This window comes from Microcaecilia unicolor, chromosome 5 (assembly GCF_901765095.1).
Source record: "Microcaecilia unicolor chromosome 5, aMicUni1.1, whole genome shotgun sequence".
Lineage (NCBI taxonomy): Eukaryota > Metazoa > Chordata > Amphibia > Gymnophiona > Siphonopidae > Microcaecilia > Microcaecilia unicolor.
The window spans coordinates 52,158,181-52,180,578 of record NC_044035.1 but is presented as its reverse complement, the minus strand read 5'-3'; the positions used below and the strand labels follow the sequence as shown (position 1 = coordinate 52,180,578).

The window sequence follows — 22,398 nt, the reverse complement described above, 5'->3', positions numbered from 1 at the left end:
CATTTGCGAGTGAGTACGGTCACTCGCCGTTTATATGTTTGATGGTAATTTACAACGTACTTGAATAACCTAGGTGCGGACATTATACCTGCAAGCGTCCCCGCCTGCAAGGAAGGTGTAATTTCTGCCATTTCTGCCAGTATTTTATAAAGACACATAGGGGCTCATTTTCAAAGCATTTAGACTTACAAGGTTCCTGGACACAGAGTAATACTGAGCATCCAATGGCGGCACAATCCCCTTTAAGGGAAAAGCCCATGAAACTACTTTCTTGTGCTGTCTCCATCTGCTGGTTGACAGACACAACACCCACTTATTCTGGACTGGTCTGGTATAGACAAAAAAAGAAGGGGCACTTGAATGAAAGCTATCTAGAATGTCACACTTTCTACTAGTTGCTCAAATATTTTGATAAAAATATCCATGATACCGTAATCGTTTTCTACAACTGGAGCAATTTACATTACCTGCAAAGGACCCAGAGATAAACAATGCACTTGTGGAACATTTTCTCTCTGAAGGAAAATGTGGGAGGTGGAGTCTGGTAATAAGTCTATAAGAAATATGAAAATGAATTGTATATATTTTAGTCCTTTACGTTCCCAGCATTGACATTTATCTTAAATCCTACAACCCCAGCTTCACCCTTGCAACAATCCCTATAAATCAGTATCTTAAGCTATAATCAAGCTTATTAAGAAATCAGAAGATGTAAGGGATGACCCGATTCTGGGTCCCCAAGACCTAAAAGCTGGCAATATATTCAAAACGTTGGTGGGGCAAATCTTTATTAAAAAACATTGATATTCTTTTAACCAAAATTCCTACAGAAACCGTCCGCAAAAATACCGATGGGTAGGTGAAAATCGGCAAAAAACATCTTGGAGCTGATCCACAGGGTAAACAGAATCACTTACAGACGACAACGATTTCCATTTTTTTTCATAGTAATGTACAATAGATGACACGTCTACCACAGGCCCAGAAACACGAGGACATCAACACAGATGGAAATGTGACAAGATGCCTCGTGCAACACAGACTATGCAGCATAACAAGAACCTTCCAAGGAGCTTCACATTACTGTAGTCAGGGTTCGGGTTACTTGGCACAGCATCAGAGGCAAATTTTCTTGAAGAAACTCACCACGTATTAATCAAATTAACATATTTGTTACATTGAACTTCATGGTGCCAGTGGGCCTGACAATCTAGAGGATAACCTCATGTGTTGTACAGAGAACATTTTATCAGGAAGACATCATTGCCAAAGAGAAAAGCAGGCCTGCTCTCTCAACCCAACCCCAGTCGCTGCCTTGATACTGTCTCCAGCAGCCAGTTCCACCTTGCATGGTAGCCCACCTGATTGACTGTAAACTGAAGCCTCTCCTTCTCAAGCAGTTTCATTTTCTATTGGAAGGGAAAACATGAGGGTAGTTATCTCACATGCACACACACATAGAACTGTGCAGGACTGGAGAGAAAGGAAGCCAGGCAGTGGTTTGAAATAGTTTGAAAAACATCTTCCTCCCAATTTTTAGCTTTCCTGAACCAACTAAATTATTCTTTAGAAAACCAAAAAAATGTCCCGGGGCTCATACAAAGGCTTATAAGCAAAAGAGACTGTTTAATGACTCTCAGGGGATGATGTACTAAATTGTTTAAAAATATGTGTCCTGAAAACCAGCACAATTCTTTACACTAACAATTACTTTACTCCTGATACTGTAAACTAACAGCATTCAAATTAGAGCAACATTAAGGAATGTACACAAGAAAAATACGTGTGCGCTGTTTTCTCCACTGGGCACTATATACACAAATCAAAATTTCTGCATGCAAAAATAGTCATTGCAGAAAATGTTTTGTGTGCATATAAATGATGGATTTGTGTGCACGATTATTGATTTTTATGTGCATAAAGTACTTGATACAATAGCCATTTTCTTGCTCAAAAATTCTGATTCAATATATGTGTATACAGATTTTAGATCATGTACAATTAGCATGCTTTATTGCTGTAAAATATGCTTTACAGCAGTAAAGCACGCTTCCCGTGGCTGGTGATAGCTGGAGCCCAGGGTGCCTGATCCTCCCCCTCTCGTTCTCCTTTCTTTCTACTTCATTATCCCCGTCTTTCTTCTAATTCTAGCACTCACCAAGGAGTGAGAATCTTCATCACAGATATATCATGCTCACTGGCAGTAAGGCTAGTTTCCACTTCACCTCAGAACAGAAGTTAAATTCCCAGTATCGAAAAATGTATATGCTAAGATTGCCAGGCTTCTGCGCCCTTCTTTGCATTGAGGAGTTATAACTATTTTCTTTAGTAAAAGATTTAATGTTATGCACTAACAGGTGTGCACTTTTCTTCCTGCTTCAGGCACTCTGATGTTCAAAACCTGCTCTAGAATGATGAGCTCTGTACCCAGGTGCTGAGATCACTGTATGTCCCATCATCAACTGAAAGAGCGGCACTGAGGAGGCACGCTGTATCAGTGAAGCATGCCCCTTGGTGAGGACATTGTTGGGTTGGGTATAGCAGTAGTGGAGGGTAGGGAGAAATATGGTTTGCTGCCATCTAAATGAAGTGCAATCCAGGGATATAGGGAGGCCCAATGGGGGATATGTAATTCCCCCATAAAAAGGTATCGTCAGTCTATATGCAACAGCATTTGTAATTTGTTATATACAAATGCTCAGTTAGTATGTAATAAAGGGGAAATCATTTTTGGACCTAATCGTTGAAAGATAGCAAGACGTCTGTTGCATTACTGTCATGACTTTTCAATGCAGATGAATAGTATTTGTCCATTGGGTTTATTATTATGAGTTTTAACAGTGGAAAGATAGAAGAGGTAGCAGAGTGTTTTGTTTTTTTACGAGAAATGTTTTGTGCCCCCTTCAGGGGTACTTAGGTTGAATAGGAAGGCCTTTGTACGTGGGGCTGTGGGTGGAGTCTGTTTTTGATTTACAGGCCATACAGGTATAGAACAATTTATTAGTTAGGATTAAGAGAGATCTTTTAGTTGTCCTACATATATTGTTATTTAAATATTTTTACTGCTGTAATTGTCTATTGCTCATGTTTGATTTATTCTTACTGTATACCACCTTGAGTGAATTCCTTCAAAAAGGTGGTAAATACATCCTAATAAATAAATACTGTTTTCCTTGGAGTCCTTGATTATTATTGGTAATTTAGAATCCATGCTGAGGAGGTTGGTTCACCTGAGGCTGAATAATTTTCGAAGTCAGATCAGCTCTGAAGATTTTGCAATATGTGAAGTGTCCAGCACACTCAGGAGGATTTATTTCAGATGTTTGTTTTCTGAATTTTCAGATGTTTGGGTTGGAGGATATGGTTCTTGAGACTATTCATGATTAGATCACCATATGTTGGATTTTAAGTTAAGGGCTGGACATGATATGCAATCAGTTAATGAGTGGAGCAGTGAGGTGTGGCAAAAATTGACACTGATTATTATTTCTTTTTTTGAAAAATGGTCTTATTCGACTTGGTGGAGGATGCCAATTTTGATAGCAAAAGTGGACAGTTGGAGCAATTCATTAATGACACTTTGGATACAATGGTCCCATTACATAAGAGGTAGTTGAACCCCATGGTATTTGGTGGAATTTCAGGTAGAAGACAGTTGGATAGACATGAGTTGAAGTTGGTGCGTTTATTAGATATTCTGTCTTAGACACAGTTGACCACGCTATCCTCCTAGCTAGCCTTCAATTTGGGATATGGAGGTATGATTTTATAATAGTGTTGCTCCTTTGTAAGTGGGTGAGGACAACAGGTTAAGGCAGGGAAGTGTGTTTCAAAATTATGGCATGCTGGAGCTGGTGTCTGCATTATTATTTAATATTTATCTTGTACCATGTGTGACTTTGCTCTGTCAGTGAGTTTGATTATAGAATATATGCAGATTATATGTAAATTGTAGTGCCAATGGAGGACCCTGAAGATGCAATATTGCAGGTCTATGGGTGTTTGGGACTGGTTATTTGATGGATGATGCAGAACACACAGGTATTAAAGTTTAGCTAAGATGACGATCTTAAGGATTAGACATGGAATTGCCAGAGGGTTGAAAGAAGGAAGATCTGAAAATTACTCACTGAAGGTTGGTGTAATAGTCAGGAGTCTTGAATGCTCAGTTCTCTTTTAATGCACATATTAAGGAGTGGATTAGGAGTTTGTTTTAATTATGTCAAAAACACTTCAGTATGTGCTTCCTCTGTTGGTTTTCATACTGTACAGCTTTTAGTTTTCTGTCGCTTGGATTATAATTCTGGTATTTCCTAGAAGCCCCTTCAAATGGTCCAAAATTCAGCAGTGCGGTTATTTATTCTGCTCTAAATGATGAAAGACCCACTTATTTGATGAAAAAGCTAAATTACACAGAAAAGAGGACAAGTAAGGTCAGCTGGTACGAATTTATTGTGGGTCCTCCCATGAGTCAGGCAAGATTTTTCTGTTGTGGGACCTATTTTGTAGAATGTCTTACCTCCTGTGCTGAAAGGGAAGCAGAATTTCTTGGATTTCTTTAAGAAATTGAAAGATTATTTGCTCAGACTTTTAGGGCCCTGATCACTAAGGTGCACTAGCATTTTTAGCGTAAACTAAAAACATTAGCGTGCCTACAGCACAGCTTAGTACACAGGGCCCTTAGTGTTGCACTGTGAAGGTATGGGGTAGGGGACGACTGGTTGTATATCTTTATTTTTACTGTTTTTATTAGTATTTTGATACTGTTGTGCTCTGCTGAGATTAGACTATATGAAACATAAAGATGCATAAACAAACTTTATGGGTACTTTTTATCTGTAAAGTTTATATCAGTTTTCAAAGGGAAATATATCTCTTTCAGAATTGAGTCAGAAAAAAGAAAGCCCACAATTCTACACCTATTTTTGGAAATACAAATGTGTGTGTGCACGAGTCCTCTCCACTTCACCCCCGCCCTCAACAATCAAACTCGAACATATCACCACCATGGAAAGCAGACTGCGGAGTACCTCAAGGATCACCACTATTACCGACCCTTTTCAACCTAATGATGACCCCACTTAGCCAAGTCCTTATCCAACCAAGGCCTTAACCCATTCATTTACGCAGACGATGTCACAATATATATCCCTTTCAAACATGATCTAACAGAAATCCCCAATCAAATCAAACTCAGCTTGAACATCATGAACTCATGGACGAATGCATTTCAACTAAAACTCAACACAGAAAAAAAACACACTGTCTCATCCTCTCATCCCAATACAACACGAACAAACCCACCAACTTAAATATCCCAGATTACACCCTCCCTATCTCAGACAGCCTGAAAATTCTCGGAGTTACAATCGAACAAACCCTCATGCTACAGAGCCAAGTGAAATCTACAACAAAGAAAATGTTCCACTCAAAGTGGAAACTCAAACGCGTGAAACCTTTCTTCCCAAGGGAAACATTTCACAACCTGATACAATCCATGGTATTAAGCCATGTAGACTACTGCAATGGAATCTATGCGGGATGCAAAGAACAAATCATACAGAAACTTCAAACTGCTCAAAACATGGCAGCAAGGCTTATATTTGGAAAAACGCGATTCGAAAGCGCCAAACCCCTCCGAGCACTGGCTCCCAATCAAAGAACGAATCGTGTTCAAAATCTGCACCATGGTTCATAAAATTATCTACGGTGAGGCCCCAGGATACATGATAGATCTCATAGACCTACCAACTAGAAACACAACAGGATCAACATGAACATACCTAAAGGACTCAAATACAAATCAACTTATACATCCAGCTTCTCCTACGCAACTATGGAACGCATTACCAAAAGCCGTGAAAACAACGTATAACCATCTAAACTTCCAGAAATCACTAAAAACTAACCTGTTCAAAAAGGCATACCCTACCGACCCAACTTAAATGTCCGAACACTGCAACACAAAGAAACCAAAGCTTGTACTGGTCATAAATTAACTCTTCTCCTCTACGATTCCCTAACGTATCTGTTACATATGAACTTTATTCTACCACTACATCACTTTGAATTTGTTCATACCGGAATTGGTGATCGCTTATACGGTACTATGTAAGCCACATTGAGCCTGCAATTAGGTGGGAAAATGTGGGATACAAATGTAAGAAATAAATAAATAAATGCCATCCTAATATATGGGTACAGTTAGGGGCAAGGAAACAGCTTTTTGGGTGGAGGGGCCAAACAAAAAGAAACCAATCTCTGACCCTTGTCTCTAAGGTCTCTCGTTGCTGATGATTACAATTATGTGTGTACTCTCTTGGATCGCATCACTCTATATACATATGTGGTGGGAAATTTTCAAAAATTCAATTTTTGAGCACAAAATTTAAATTTATGGGTATAAATCCCCCCCTTTTTTTTAAATTGCTTTCTTAAGATTTATTGTAAAGGGCACCACTAAGCTTGGTAAACAAGAATGGGGCACATCTGATGACAGCAACAAAGATGCGTAGCTACCATCTTTCAGAACAAGCTAATCGCATTACTGCAACCTGCATCTCTTCATTTCTACAGGCTAGAGGAAAAGAAAAACAAGAGAGAAGATTCAAGGCAAGGAACAAAATACCAAACTTCTCCTTTTTTTCAGAACACCCACAGATGTTTCATTTGTAAGACAGCACTGTGACTGACTCATATTCCTCTAAGGTATAGGGGGTAACGATATGCAGAATGAAGCACCAAACACTTTCCATTGATACTTGGTTGTTAAAACAAATGCCAGCCATGTCTAACAGAGAGGCTGTGGCTCCTTAAATATAATATCAAACCAAAGAAAAAAGAAACTGGCAAACAAATGCAAGGTACCACGAATGTGATTTCTAAACACTCAACAGTCCCCCCCCCCCCCCCCCACACCATGCCAAAAATCTCTTTTCCAGTTCATTATGCCTGCTGTTATCCCTTCCAGTTTTAAACTTGAAAAGTTCAGTCCCTTCTACTGAGAGCCTGAAGCTAAAGGCCCTTCAAGGCTTTAAATAACAAAATGCCCTTCCTGTGACCATTATCATCAAAATAGATGAGTGGAACTTTCTAGTTTAATACTTCCTTAAGAAGAAAGACCGGGGAGGGGGGGAGGGTAGGGAAGGGAAGTTACTAAAATGTGGTACGATATGACCACAGCTTAGATCACCATAGGAGTCATTAATCAGGGGTAATGCAGTACTGCAGGTTACTGACTCCTAAAATAAACAAATCATGCAACTTGGGAGCAAGCTGCATTATGCTGCTCCCCGGGAGCATCGGGTCCACTAACACACAGCCCAACACTCTTGTAGAGCATCCCTTAAATGGGCTTCAGCTGCACAAATACATGAGTGCTCTGGAAGTCCCCTTCCCTTCCTCCCCTCAGTAAAGACCCTCCCTAGAACTCTTGGACCTACTTTCAGTAAATACTGATGGTCCAGTGGTCACGGGATAGGAGCAATCTCCAGTAGCTCCTGTCCCTGCCGGTGCAGGTTTTTTAAATATTGTCCGCGACCCCTAGCAGTAGGTCTTGCCTTTACCCATAAGCACAGTGGTAGACTATTGCTAGGGGTCACAGGTGTCATGGTTTATTTATTTATTTATTTATTGCATTTGTATCCCACATTTTCCCACCTTTTTGCGGGCTCAGTGTGGCTTACAATACATTATGAATGATGGAAATACAGTTTGTTACAATTCGGTTATGGATTACATTGTGAAGAGTTATACAAGACAAAATCAAAGTATCGTTAAGGAATATATCAATGGAAAAGAACATTGAAACATTGGAAGGAAAACAACGGGAAACTAGAGGGTCTGAGGACAATATATAATATTATATATATATATATATATAATATAATATATAATATATAATATATATATATATACAGTGGGGGAAATAAGTATTTGATCCCTTGCTGATTTTGTAAGTTTGCCCACTGACAAAGACATGAGCAGCCCATAATTGAAGGGTAGGTTATTGGTAACAGTGAGAGATAGCACATCACAAATTAAATCCGGAAAATCACATTTTGGAAAGTATATGAATTTATTTGCATTCTGCAGAGGGAAATAAGTATTTGATCCCTCTGGCAAACAAGACCTAATACTTGGTGGCAAAACCCTTGTTGGCAAGCACAGCGGTCAGACGTCTTCTGTAGTTGATGATGAGGTTTGCACACATGTCAGGAGGAATTTTGGTCCACTCCTCTTTGCAGATCATCTCTAAATCATTAAGAGTTCTGGGCTGTCGCTTGGCAACTCGCAGCTTCAGCTCCCTCCATAAGTTTTCAATGGGATTAAGGTCTGGTGACTGGCTAGGCCACTCCATGACCCTAATGTGCTTCTTCCTGAGCCACTCCTTTGTTGCCTTGGCTGTATGTTTTGGGTCATTGTCGTGCTGGAAGACCCAGCCACGACCCATTTTTAAGGCCCTGGCGGAGGGAAGGAGGTTGTCACTCAGAATTGTACGGTACATGGCCCCATCCATTCTCCCATTGATGCGGTGAAGTAGTCCTGTGCCCTTAGCAGAGAAACATCCCCAAAACATAACATTTCCACCTCCATGCTTGACAGTGGGGACGGTGTTCTTTGGGTCATAGGCAGCATTTCTCTTCCTCCAAACACGGCGAGTTGAGTTCATGCCAAAGAGCTCAATTTTTGTCTCATCTGACCACAGCACCTTCTCCCAATCACTCTCGGCATCATCCAGGTGTTCACTGGCAAACTTCAGACGGGCCGTCACATGTGCCTTCCGGAGCAGGGGGACCTTGCGGGCACTGCAGGATTGCAATCCGTTATGTCGTAATGTGTTACCAATGGTTTTCGTGGTGACAGTGGTCCCAGCTTCCTTGAGATCATTGACAAGTTCCCCCCTTGTAGTTGTAGGCTGATTTCTAACCTTCCTCATGATCAAGGATACCCCACGAGGTGAGATTTTGCGTGGAGCCCCAGATCTTTGTCGATTGACAGTCATTTTGTACTTCTTCCATTTTCTTACTATGGCACCAACAGTTGTCTCCTTCTCGCCCAGCGTCTTACTGATGGTTTTGTAGCCCATTCCAGCCTTGTGCAGGTGTATGATCTTGTCCCTGACATCCTTAGACAGCTCCTTGCTCTTGGCCATTTTGTAGAGGTTAGAGTCTGACTGATTCACTGAGTCTGTGGACAGGTGTCTTTCATACAGGTGACCATTGCCGACAGCTGTCTGTCATGCAGGTAACGAGTTGATTTGGAGCATCTACCTGGTCTGTAGGGGCCAGATCTCTTACTGGTTGGTGGGGGATCAAATACTTATTTCCCTCTGCAGAATGCAAATAAATTCATATACTTTCCACAATGTGATTTTCCGGATTTAATTTGTGATGTGCTATCTCTCACTGTTACCAATAACCTACCCTTCAATTATGGGCTGCTCATGTCTTTGTCAGTGGGCAAACTTACAAAATCAGCAAGGGATCAAATACTTATTTCCCCCACTGTATATAATAACGAATTAATGGGAGGAGGGGGTGGATTTAATCCCTTGGGCACTTATGTGTCATCAGTGGTGGGGGTATCCTTTGGGGACATGTCTTTGCTGAGGGGAGAGGGGAGGAGGGACCCCAGCTACATTTTTCTATTTGTGCAGTTCCGGTTCCTTTAGAAGAGGCCCTCTGTGTGTTAGAGGCCCGATTCTCTCAAAAATAATGTCAGTGAACTTCAACACAAGTTGTGCTAATTGATTTACACAATAATGAGGTATTTTGCAGACATTTGCATCTCATTATTACGTAGCACATGGTACCTTAAACTAATGTCTGTTTCTTTGAAAAAACACATAATTTTGCCATTTAACATGAAGAGCGAAAATGTCTCATTTCCTTAACGCACATTAGTACCTACCTATACCCCCTCCCCCCCCAAAAAAAAAAAAAAATTAGGGCTCTTCAGCTTGAAGAAGAGATGGCTGAGAGGAAATATGACAGAGGTCTATAAAATCATGAGGGACGTGGAACAGGCACACAGGGAATAGTTATTTACTCTTTCAAAATAGTACTAAGACTAAGGGACACTCCATGAAACTGGCAGCACACTTACAACAAATTGAAAAAAAAAAGTAGTTTTCACTCAGGGCTTCTTTTACAAAGCTGCGCTAGTGATTCCCACACGACAAATGAGAGGAAGCCCATAGGAATTGAATGGGCTTCCTCTCATTTGCCGCACCGAGAATCGGTAGTGCAGCTTTGTAAAAGAAGCCCTCAGTGCACAAAGCTGTGGAATTGCTGGAGGATGTATTCAAAGTTATCACAATTGGGCTTAAAAATGGTTTAGACAAGTTCCAGGAGGAAATGTCCATAAACCATTATTAGATAGGTTGGCTTGGGAAAATTATTATTTATTCCTGGGTATGAGCAACAAGAAATGGATTTATTGTTTGGGATCCCATCAAGTACTTCTGACCTGCATTGACCACTGTTGGAAACAGGTTGCTGGACCTCAAGTCAGATCTAATATGGTACATCTTTTACTCTACTGGGATAAGCTACTGCTTGCCCTAGGATCAGAAGCATGGAATGCTGCTACTATCTGGGTTTCTGCCAGGTACTTATGACCTGGATTGGCCACTGCTCGAAGCAGGATACTGGGCTAGATGGACCATCGGTCTAACTCAGTATGGCTATTCTTATGCTCTTATATTTTACAGCTTGCTACATGCATCAGCTTCAGCATTTTCCACCAAAATAACTCATGGTGTGCTGGGTGTTAAAGATCACCATTTCTACTAGAAGAAACCACCTCTAAAGTCCCCAGCACCTCACTTGCTAAGTTATGCTAAGAATTTTTTTTCACTAGTGTGACAGATTCTCTATTTCAGGCTCTTTAGGCTTGGCAGTGTTTTTTTAACATTTTGAATAGAGGACACCAACCTGTGTTATTAAGATTGATGGCCCCTGACAAAGGATTTCTGCCAAAACATGGCCCATGACTCATTAAACTTTGGCTACAAACCCACTCTTGGAAGCCCATTGTACTGTGTTGTTTTGCAAAGAATTTTTAACACACAACTAGTTATTTGACTACTAAGGGACTCGGGGCTTTTGGCATTTAATTTTTTTCACAATCCTGACTACAAGATTTAAGTATAATGCCCAGAACATCAAATTGGTTCTAAATGGTTATTTTCATTCACAAAATCTCTGAGCAGGGCAAGGCACTGTGTCATTTAAGTAACACCAAACAGTTTCTAAATGGTTATTTCCACCCACAAGATTTCTGAGCAAGGAATGGTATTTAGTGTGTGTGACTGCAGAATCTTTAAATAGAGTTTTTTTACATTGCTCTTTCAGATTAAACAAAACTAGAGGTTCCCAAACATGTCCTGGGAGCTCCCACCGTCAGGTTTTCAGGATATCCACAAAGAATATTCATGAGAGAGATTTGCACGCAGTGGAGGGAGTGCATGCAAATCTCTCTCATGAATACTTTATTGTGGATATTCTAAAAACCTGAATGGGTGGGAGACCCAAGGAGAGGTTTGGGAACCACTGAACAATGCTTTACAAATGTGTCATGTGAAATACAAGGTGCATAAAACTGAGCTTCAAGCACCTGAAGCCGTAAGAAATCCTCTTCCTGTTACTCCAGAGGTAAATCCCTAGCACTAATTTTAACTTCCACACTGACAAGGACCAAAAGCTAAATCTAACTATAATCCTGTGTGATGACCTTCTGCCTTAAATTTCTCCCATGCAAAAGAAATGGGTTCTGGGTCTCACCTCGATGGCCAGGTAAGCCTCACTGAACATCTCTCGACTGCTGATGCCGCAGTAAATGCAGCCCATGGTCATGAAGAGGCAGAAGGAGAAGAAGTAGCGATGGTTGTAATGTCCCACACAGTTGTTCAACCAGGCTACCTCAAGTAGTTAAAGACACATTAACAGCTCTGCAAAGAAAACTAGGATTTCCACTGCCAGAAAAATACAGAGGCAGCTTCTGAAAGGTTTAAATCTAATAAAAACAATAAGCATTCCCTTTATAATCATGTCTCCCCTTTAAGCAAAAACTACACAAATGATAGCACATTAAAAAGTCTGAAACTCACTGGCTGACTGCAAAGTCATGTTTTGGCTGCTAGGCCTTCATCAGGAGTATGAATGAAACTAACTTAATGTCTCTTAAAATGGCAACTCGCCAGTGGCACTTTCTATAGGCCTCTGCTGCAGCAGCTCATCTCCCTCCTGCATATGCTCAGTTTTTGCGTATACGTGGGAGGGAGGAGGGCTGGCTTAGCGGCGGTCTATAGAGCATGCCACCTGCTGCAGCAAGTATGGGAGAGTTCTGGGCCACCGGAGCAGGACTTTTTTTTAGCTGGCGGAGCTTGGGGATCCCTGTCAGCTCCGGTATTTATCGAATTGGGGTCAAGAGGGATAGGGGAAAGCGTGTGTTTCCACCCACTTTGTGCTCAGGCCCACCCAAATTCAATGTAGCCACCCTCAGTTATTGGGTGTGTTAAAAATATTACCTTTGCTGGCAAAGATGCTGAAGCCCTGCAAGCCAAAGAAATTTGCTGCTCGAGCGACTCCCCTCCTCCTCGTGCTGCTGCAGTAAACAGAAAGTCAACAGTATGCCTTCAACAGTGAACAATGGGACTCCTCGCACATGCTTAGTTTGCACAAGAACTGAGCATGCGCGAGAAGTCCCAGTGTCGGCAGCTGGAAGAACACCAACTTTCTCTTTACTGCAGAAACACAAATAGGCAGGGAGCAGTTCAGGCAGAGAATCTCTTTGACTGGTGGGGCTTTGGCATCCCCATCAGCCATTTAACAGGTGCTGCAACTTTGGGGGGGGGGGGGGGGGGGGGGGCCACAGGCCCCAAAGCTTAAATCATCAAATCAGAACTTACTTGTGGTACCATCATTTCAACAAGTTTACTTTGATTCTATCAGAACCAGTATTCTTTCCGTGACAGTACATTTTGGAATACTTTGCCAGAAATGTTACGTCATGAACTCTCTCTGACTAAATTTAACTAGAGGTCTAAAAGCATTTCTTTTCCAGTTGGCTTCCGAATAGGTATGTGGCAGTCTGTCATCTGGGATGGTGTACAAGAAACATTGGTTTTATTGTTTCTTTTAGCATTACTTTTTCTTTCTTCCTTTGTCTTGGATTTTGTAACTTTTTACGTTTTTCCTCTTTTTATTGTACAATTATAAACTATTAAGATGTGGATGATAAGTGGCATAACATACTTTTAATAACTGTAAACTGATAGCACACTGCTGTGGACTGTGGTTTATTCCAATTTCTTTCCATCCTAACCTTTTTAAATAAGTATTCACATTTTAAAAAATCTGGCAGGAGATGAAAGTGGGGTGCAGGAAAAGCTAAGTACTGCTACTGTGAAGGTTGGGGATTCAAGATATTGCCCTATAATGCACACTCAGGTAAGGCTATAAAAGGATACGGCAGTGATGGTCCATTTTCAGGATACACCTACAAGAAAAAAATGGGTGATATTTAGTAGACATATTTCAAGTTAATTCAAGACAAAACAAATTACCCATTGGGAAGGTCACAAGGTCTTGTGCTACTTAGAACAGTAAACTATTAGCCTACAGTATTATATGATGGAAAGGAAGTCTGTATGCTGTAAATTGGTACTGCCTGGGAAAAAGGAAAAAAAAGAAAACAGATCCTACATTTTCTCACCTGTTGCAAATGCTGCAGTGGTGTGTACGTGCTGGTTTGGGAGAGATGCATTTCCTGCAAATGGAAACTGTGGGTATGTCCAACTTAGCCTGTAAATAACAGAGGAAACCTTTGAGATTCTCTCTGAATTTTTTTCACTTGATCGTTATTCTTTGAGACATTTAATGACATTTCCTTTCAGTACTGTATCTGCTTCTCTTCCCTTCTCTATTGCTCCTAAGGCCCTGAGATTATCAGGCCACTTGCCTGAAGACTCCATCTCGGTCCTATCATTTCCCATCGTGGACTAGATTCAGTAAACAGCACTGAAAAAAACGGTGCTGAAAAAAAATCCGCAGGGAGCGCTATTCTATAAATGGGGATCTTGAGTTGCGTGCCATTTATAGAATAGCGCTTAGAGCTGATTTCCGAGCCAAACTTTGGTTGCAAGGATTTACACCAACTGAAACCTGGTGTAAATCCTGGCACTCTTCTAACCCTCCCCTTCAAATCCTTGTCTGCTACTCCCACCAGTTGGTTTACAACTAAGAATTATACTGCAGAACTGGCACGGCTGGAGAGAAGGAGCAGCAAGGACCCTCACCGCTGCTCTCATTCCCCACCAGTTTGCCCTTTTATAAATACACTGGCTGAGAAGCCAACGGATGGGAAGTACTGTTTGTAACAGTAGGTGATGAGGCGTTTACTGCCTGCCTGGATAGGTTCTCTCATTTCTTCTCAGTCACTGCCCATTGGTTTGTAGCCTGCATAAACTGTTTGTGCTGGGAATGCTGTGTGTAAGGAGAGAGGTTGCTGAATGTGTGTGATGGGAGATGTGTGTGTCTGTCTGAGAAGATGAGATGGGAATATGGTATCTGTGTGGAGAGGAAGAGGTAAGACTACTGTCTTGGGAATGTGTATGAGGAAAGTACAGAATGAAAGTAGGTAGCTCTCTCTGTTAAACATAACCAGCACTTAAGGCTTATAAAAATCACAATGCACTTATAAACTGAACACAAAAATAGCACGAAAGGATGAGAAATTGAAGTCAGTGTCTCATCAGCTCGTAATCCTGGGGTCATCTTTGACTCCTCTCTCTCTTTCTCTGCACATATTCAACAGACCGCTAAAACCTGTCGTCTCATTCTCTATAACATCACCAAAATTCATCCCTTCCTTTCTGAGAAAACTACCAAATCCCACATCCACACTCTTATCACCTCTTGCTTGGACTACAGCAACTTGCTTCTCACAGGTCTCCCACTAAGCCATCTTTCTCCCCTTCAATCTGTTGTAAATTCTGTTGCAAGACTTATATTCCGCCAGTGTCACTATGCTCATATTAGCCCTCTCCATAAGTCACTTCATTGGCTTCCTATCCGTATCCGCATTCAATTGAAACTTCTTTTATTGACTTACAAGTGCATTCACTCTGTAGCTCCTCAGTATCTCTCTACTCTTATCTCTCCCTACAATCCTGCCCAGGAACTCTGTTCATTAGGTAAATAAGTACATAACCATACTGGGACAGACCAAAGGTCCATCAAGCCCAGCATCCTGTTTCCAACAGTGGCCAATCCAGGTCACAAAAACATGGCAAGATCCCAAAAAAGTACAAAATATTTTATGCTGCTTATCCCAGAAATAGTGGATTTTCCCCAAGTCTAATTTAATAATGGTCAATGGACTTTTCCTTTAGGAAGCCGTTGAAACCTTTTTTAAACTGCTAAGCTGACTGCCTTTACCACATTCTCTGGAAACTAATTCCAGAGTTTAATTACACGTTGAGTGAAGAAATATTTTCTCAGATTCATTTTAAATTTACTACTCTGTAGCTTCATCGCATGCCCCCTAGCCCTAGTATTTTTGGAAAGTGTAAACAGACGCTTCACGTCTACCCATTCCACTCCACTCATTATTTTATAGACCTCTATCATATCTCCCCTCAGCCATCTCTTCTCCAAGCTGAAGAGCCCCAGCTGCTTTAGCCTTTCCTCATAGGGAAGTTGTCCCATCCCCTTTATCATTTTCATCGCCCTTCTCTGGCGACCAGAATTGATCACAATATTCAAGGTGGGGTCACACCATGGAGCGATACAAAGGCATTATAACGTCCTCATTTTTGTTTTCCATTCCTTTCCTAATAACACCTAACATTCTATTTGCTTTCTTAGCCGCTGCAGCACACTGAGCAGAAGGTTTCAACGTATCATCGACGACGACACCTAGATCCCTTTCCTGGTCAGTGACTCCTAGTGTGGAACCTTGCATGACGTAGCTAGAGTTCGGGTTCCCACATGCATCACTTTGCACTTTCTTACATTAAACGTCACCTGCCATTTGGATGCCCAGTCTCCCAACCTTGTAAGGCTCTCTTAATTTTTCTCAATCCTCTTGTGATTTAACAACTTTGAATAACTTTGTGTAGTCAGCAAATTTAAATTACCTCACTAGTTACTCCCATCTCTAGATCATTTATAAATATGAAGCATCAGTCCCAATACAGACCCCTGGGGAACTCCACTATCTACCCTTCTCCATTGAGAATACTGACCACTTAACCCTACTCTCTGTTTTCTATCTTTTAACCCAAAATAGGACACTACCACCTATCCCGTGACTCTCCAATTTCCTCTGGAGGCTTTCATGAGGTACTCCATCAAACACCTTTTGAAAATCCAGATACACAATATTAACCGGCTCACCTTTATCCACATATTTGTTCACCCCTTCAAAGAAATGTAATAGATTGGTGAGGCAAGATTTCCCTTCACTAAATCCATGTTGGTTTTGTCTCATTAATCCATGCTTTTGAATATGCTCTGTAATTTTCTTCTTTATAATACTCTCTACTATTTTGCCCGGCACAGACATCAGGCTCATAATTTCCCGGATCACCTCTGGAACTTTTTTTAAAAAATCAGCATTACATTGACCATCCTCCAATCTCCTGGTTCCACGCTTGATTTTAAAGATAAATTACATTTTACTAACAATAGTTCCACAAGTTCATTTTTCAATTCTATCAGTATTCTGGGATGAATATGATCCGGTCCAGGAGATTTGCTACTCTTCAATTTGTCAAATTGCACCACTACATATTCCAGGTTTATAGAAATTTCATTCAGTTTCTCTGACTTGTCAGCTTTGAACACCATTTCTGGCACTGGTATCTCTCCCAAATCTTCCTCAGTGAAGACCAAAGCAAAAAAATTCATTTAATCTCTCCACTATGGCTTTGTCTTCCCTGAGTGCCCCTTTTACCCCTCGGTCATCTAGAGGTCCAACTGAATCTTTTGACGGCTTCATGCTTTTAATACACCTAAAAAAATTTTACTATGTGTTTTTGCCTCCAACGCAATCTTTTTTCAAAGTCCCTCTTTGCCTTCTTTATCAGTGCTTTGCATTTGGCTTGCCATTCCTTATGCTGTTTCTTACTATCCAAGCCTGATGTAAACTTTTTACCTTCGCAGCTGCTCCTCTAAGTTTTTTTCCACCGTTTTTCTCATTTTATCATGTCTCCTTTTTGAAAGTTTAATGCTAACATATTGGATTTATTGTGTGTACTTACTCCAAAGCAGATATCAAATCTGATCATATTATGATTACTGTTATCAAGCGGCCCCAGCACCATTACCTTCTGCACCAGAATCATTCACTCTACTAAGGACTTGGTCTAGAATTTTTCCTCCTTTTGTTGGCTCCTGTACCAGCTGCTCCATAAAGCAGTCCTTGATTTTAACAAGGAATTTCACCTCCCTAGAATGATGCCCTGATGTTACATTTACCCAGTCAATATCGGGGTAATTTAAATTACCCATTATTATTGTGTGCCCAGTTTGTTAGCCTCTCTAATTTTTGATAACATTTCTATATCTCTCTGTTCATCCTGGCCAGGTGGACGGTAGTACACTCCTATCACTATCCTTTTCCCCTTTAAACATGGAATATCAATCCATAGGAATTCCAAGATGTGTTTTGTTTCCTGCACAATTTTCAGTCTATTTGACTCAAGGCCCTCCTTAACATACAATGCCACCCCTCCATCCGATCTACCCTATCACTACGATATAATTTGTACCCTGGTATGACAGTGTCCCACTGATTATCCTCCTTCCACCAGGTCTCAGATATGCCTATTACATCTCATTTTTTTATTTAGTGCAATAAATTCTAATGCTCCCATTCTATTTCTTATGCTTCTGGCATTCGCATATAGACATTTCAAACTATGTTTGTTGTTCCTATTTACACCTTACCAAGAACTTGTCAGTGTTAATTTGCAACCTTTTGTCTGCTTTTTATTTAAAGACACTTGAACTACTAAAGGTCTCTACTGCAACCTTGCCATCAGGATACCCTATCTTCCCTATTTTTGTGATATCTTTGAAAGATACCTTGTTCCGAACCATTTGTTTTTGAACGACTGTCGGCCTTCCTCCAGGTTCTGTTTAAAAGCTGCTCTATCTCCTTTTTAAATGTTGATGCCAGCAACCTGGTCCCACCCTGGTTAAGTTGGAGTTCATCATTCCAGAATAGGTTCCCCCTTCCCCAGAATGTTGCCCAGTTCCTTACAAATCTAAAACCCTCCTCCCTGCACCATCGCCTCATACACATGGGAAGCATTTCTGAAAATGCTACCCTAGAGGTTCTGGATTTAAGCTTTCTACATAAGAGCTAAATTTGGCTTCCAGAACCTCCCTCCCACATTTTCCCATGTCACTGGTACCCACATGTACCAAGACAGCCAGCTCCTCCCCAGTATTATCTAAAATCTTATCTAGGTGACACGTTAGGTTTGCCACCTTCGCACCGGGCAGTCAAGTGGCCAGGCGATCCTCAAGTCCACCAGCTACCTACATGCCTAATAATTGAATCACCAACTAAAACAGCCATCCTAACTCTTCCCTCCTGGGCAGAAGCTCCTGGAGACACAACCTCGGTGCAAGAGGATATTGCATCCCCTGGTGGGCTGGTTCTGTTTACAAGATTACTTCCAGCTGCACCAGGGTGAAGTTCTCCTTTTAGAAGACTTCCCTCCTCTAAGGCAACACAGGGACTGCCAGACTGGAGGTGGGACTTCTCTACAATAGCCCCGTAGGCTTCCTCTTTGTACCTCTCTGTCTCCCTCAGTTCCTCCAAGTCTGCTACTCTAGCCTCAAGAGAACAGACTCGTTCTCTGAGAGCTAGGAGCTCTTTGCATCGAGCACACACATATAACCTCTCACCAACTGGGAGATAATCATACATGTGACACTCAATGTAAAAGACTGGATAGTACCCCTCTCGCTGCTGGATATCAGATGAATACAAAGAGCCTTAAGATTATATGGTGTAATATGTAATTTATTTAGTGTTTGCTTCTCAGAAACTAATTAAATGTAATTAAATAATAAAAGCTCTCGTCTTGTTGTCCACACACACTTAAGAATTCATGCAGATTGCTGTAAAATGTTTTATTTTTCTACTGAATTCAGACAATTTTGTTTATTCTTGTTATACATGAAGACAGCCTTTTTTGTATCCAGATCAATCCAAATCTTTTCAAATCTTCACTTTACCATCTGCACTTAATTTGCCAATTTCATCTATACTTGAACCAGAAGGACTTGGGCCCAGATGCACAAAGGTCCCTGTTAAGAATCTGTCTGTATTTCCAAATCGGTAAATATCATCTGGTCTTATCTCTGTTGTTCTCCTCCCTCTAACTACAGACTGCACTTTCCATCCTGTGGCACCATGTACCTGAACAGCCTTCCAGAAATTAGTATACTTACATGCTGCTTAAATATCTACATTTTTATGAATGTTTTTAAATCCAAAAACCTTGACTCTTCCAAATGGTATCTGTCTTACTTTAACATGTTTATAGTATTTAAAATATTTATAATCTGCATATCTAAAAATGTATGCAACTACTAGTTATGTGATTATTAAAAATGCATTTGCCTTGTGCTTCAACTGAATTGTAAGTGCCACGTGAAACAGGGACTCTTATGTGTATCTGTATAGTACTGCATGTCTGGTAGTGCAACAGAAGTGCTACAATACACTAGTAAAACTTAAGGGCAGCTCATACTGCAACCAGAGCTTTAAATCATACTAATCACATTCAACCCTCTATTATGCATCCAATCACAGTTCAGAGCCATCAGTGTGTTAACTTGCCTCATTTCATATTTTTAAAAAGATTACATCAAAAAAGCTTGCATGATTATGTTCACATACATAAATAGCAAACATTAAATTAGGTGATCAACCAACAAAACATTTTGTTTTTACTAATCAAGTCCTACTAGGATCTTCAATATAAGCCAGCTTTAGAGAGTGTATTCCATAAGAATATTTTGGGAACTGCTCTTCATGAGCGGTTTGAGATCCAGTTTTGATCACATTTTTCTCAAATTTTTATAAGGCATTTTCTCAGATCAGTACAAAGGTCTCACATACATATGGAGAGTGTTTAAAAATGGATTTTTGTGGAATTAAACAGTGTAGAGATATCAAGGTTTCCTGTCAGTAACTGAAACAATGGTCAACCCTTACAAGCTGGTTCCTCATGTTGATCTAAACAGAGCTTCTACATGTAAAACAGAAAGATTTATTTTTAGATGTCATTTGAAAAAGAGTCTGGATCCAGCTCTGATGAGTAAGTTTAGTTCCTCCTGCTAGTGCAGCACTAAACATCCACACAGTTACTACATCTTAGCTGAAAAGTGCATTGCATTCTTGGGTTCATCTTTCACTCAGTTTTCTACTTCTCATCCAACATAACAGAATGGAGCACAGTACTCTTCACACTCCTATCCTACCTTTGGGGGATACCCTGGGGCAGTGGTAATAGCCTTGTAATAGTGGAAAACAATCATGAGAAGGTTCCAGTGTCCGTAACCAAGGTGCCATGAGATCCACCCAGCTGTGTAAGTCTGCAGAATGAGGGGCAGGACACAGATATAGACAATCAACACAATGGAGCTGGTCAGCACGATCACCAGACCCACAAAAACCTGCAAGAAGAGAGGATAATTATATGAGACACAACAAGAGTGTGGAAATACATGTGCCCTGATTTGAGTGTGGCAACTAGTGGAGTACAGAGGTAAGTTGCTGTCATAAGTGACTGAATCATGGCTAGCAATGGCGAGAATGCTTGGAAGGCAGTGGGCCAAACATGGGGATAAAATGGCCATATGCATTTAGCCTCCTGTAAGAAATCATGCAGCTCCCCTTTGTAAGTGAACCACAACAAAAATTTTACTTCATCACTGAATGTTATAACGGTGAAACTGGTAGAAATGAAACAAAGCAATCTTGTGAGCAATTCATAGCTGTGACACAGAAGTCCCTCCAGTTTCAGAAACAGGAGACACTTAGTAGAGCACTATTTGAATATGAAGGGCTAAGAAACCATTAAGTACCATCTTTCTGTGGCTTTGCCTATTGTTCTGGCTGCTGTACTTCAGCAAAAAATGTAACTGAGGATTCACATTGTTGGAAACATACTGAATCATTCATAGATTCTTCTATGGGGAACTATCATATGCTTGGCTTCTTCTGAACCAATCTACAATATTTAGCTTGAGGTGTCTAGTTAAATAAAAAGTGAAACCCCAACTCCACACTAACAATTCACCTTATTTATAGTATGCAAGACTAAAGGGAAAAACTAAAGCACTGTGGAAAAGTTTATAGATGAGTGAACCAAAAAACTCTATGTCACCCAGAACAGGCCAGTCTGTGAAGGGTAGAGATACCACTGCTAATGCAGTGAGATGATTCATTTAGTAATTCAATGGGCTATACCCTGGGAAAAATCAAACAAGACATAAGAGTTGTATTGCCAAGCACTTACCACACCAAACCACCTGGTCATATGATCCACAAGCCAATAGATAGGCTCAAAGAGAGAGTCAATGACAACATCACTGTTGGTGAAGGAGTTGTAGACCAGTGAGAGGAAGCACAGCCGCCCATATCTGCAGAAATCTTCCACACGTTTCACTAGCTTGAACCGCCGCCGCTGCCGCCGCCCCAGGTACAAACACTTCAGAAAGAGGCGCATGATGCTGGCGAAGAAGCGCCGCCGGCTTCTTATTCCCACCATTCAAAATCTGCTAAAGGGGAAATGCAACAGAATGAAAACAGGGACAAAAGCTCCAAGTCAGATTTTTTTGGGGAAAAAAAAAAACAACACTTCTCACATTGGAAGTGATGAAATAAGAACATAATAGGAAATCTGCACACTAGTATCAAAGCTCTAGCTCTAAGGCAGGGGTGGGCAACCACAGTCTTTGAAGGTCATAACCCAGAAAGGTTTTAAAGATTTCCACAATGAATATTCATGAGATTGATTTGCATGTATTGCTTCCATTGTATGCATATAAATTTCATGCATATTCATTGAAGATATCTTGAAAAATAAAATCAGTAGAGATGTGGCCCTTGAGGACCATGGTTGCCCACCCTTCCTTTAAAGCACTGTGCTTCAATTGAAGACCTGCAAGCCACTGGCAGACCCCACATACCTCTGAACCAGCCCCCATTGACCCCTCTGGACACACCCCAATTCCCCCAGACACCCCAAACATGCCCCAATACCTAGGAGACTTCTCCAGTTGCCTCAATGTCCCTCAAAAAACCCTCTGATCCTCCATCTGCTTCTAAAGGCAAGAGTGATGCCCAATTGCTCTTGCCTCCAGT

The 22,398-nt window shown here is 40.9% G+C and overlaps 1 protein-coding gene across 10 annotated transcripts in view; it reads right to left on the bottom strand.

The window, feature by feature from the left end:
* Positions 1-22,398, bottom strand: part of ZDHHC16 (zinc finger DHHC-type containing 16) — a 57,305-nt gene that overhangs the window by 10,673 nt on the left and 24,234 nt on the right. For 5 of the 10 annotated variants that reach the window (XR_003942108.1, XM_030202885.1, XM_030202889.1 and 2 more), the window contains 7 exons: positions 21,551-21,809; positions 20,511-20,705; positions 13,720-13,808; positions 13,475-13,503; positions 11,787-11,920; positions 1,362-1,409; positions 468-553 (listed from right to left, as the gene is read on the bottom strand). Coding sequence is in view for 9 of the 10 variants with exons in the window: in XM_030202885.1 (XP_030058745.1) it covers positions 468-553; positions 1,362-1,409; positions 11,787-11,920; positions 13,475-13,503; positions 13,720-13,808; positions 20,511-20,705; positions 21,551-21,802 (833 nt within the window). In the remaining variant the exon portion in view is untranslated. Of the gene's footprint in view, positions 1-467; positions 554-1,361; positions 1,410-11,786; positions 11,921-13,474; positions 13,504-13,719; positions 13,809-20,510; positions 20,706-21,550; positions 21,813-22,398 lie in introns of all 10 variants that reach the window. The other 5 variants (XM_030202886.1, XM_030202887.1, XM_030202888.1 and 2 more) reach the window with 2 other exon arrangements.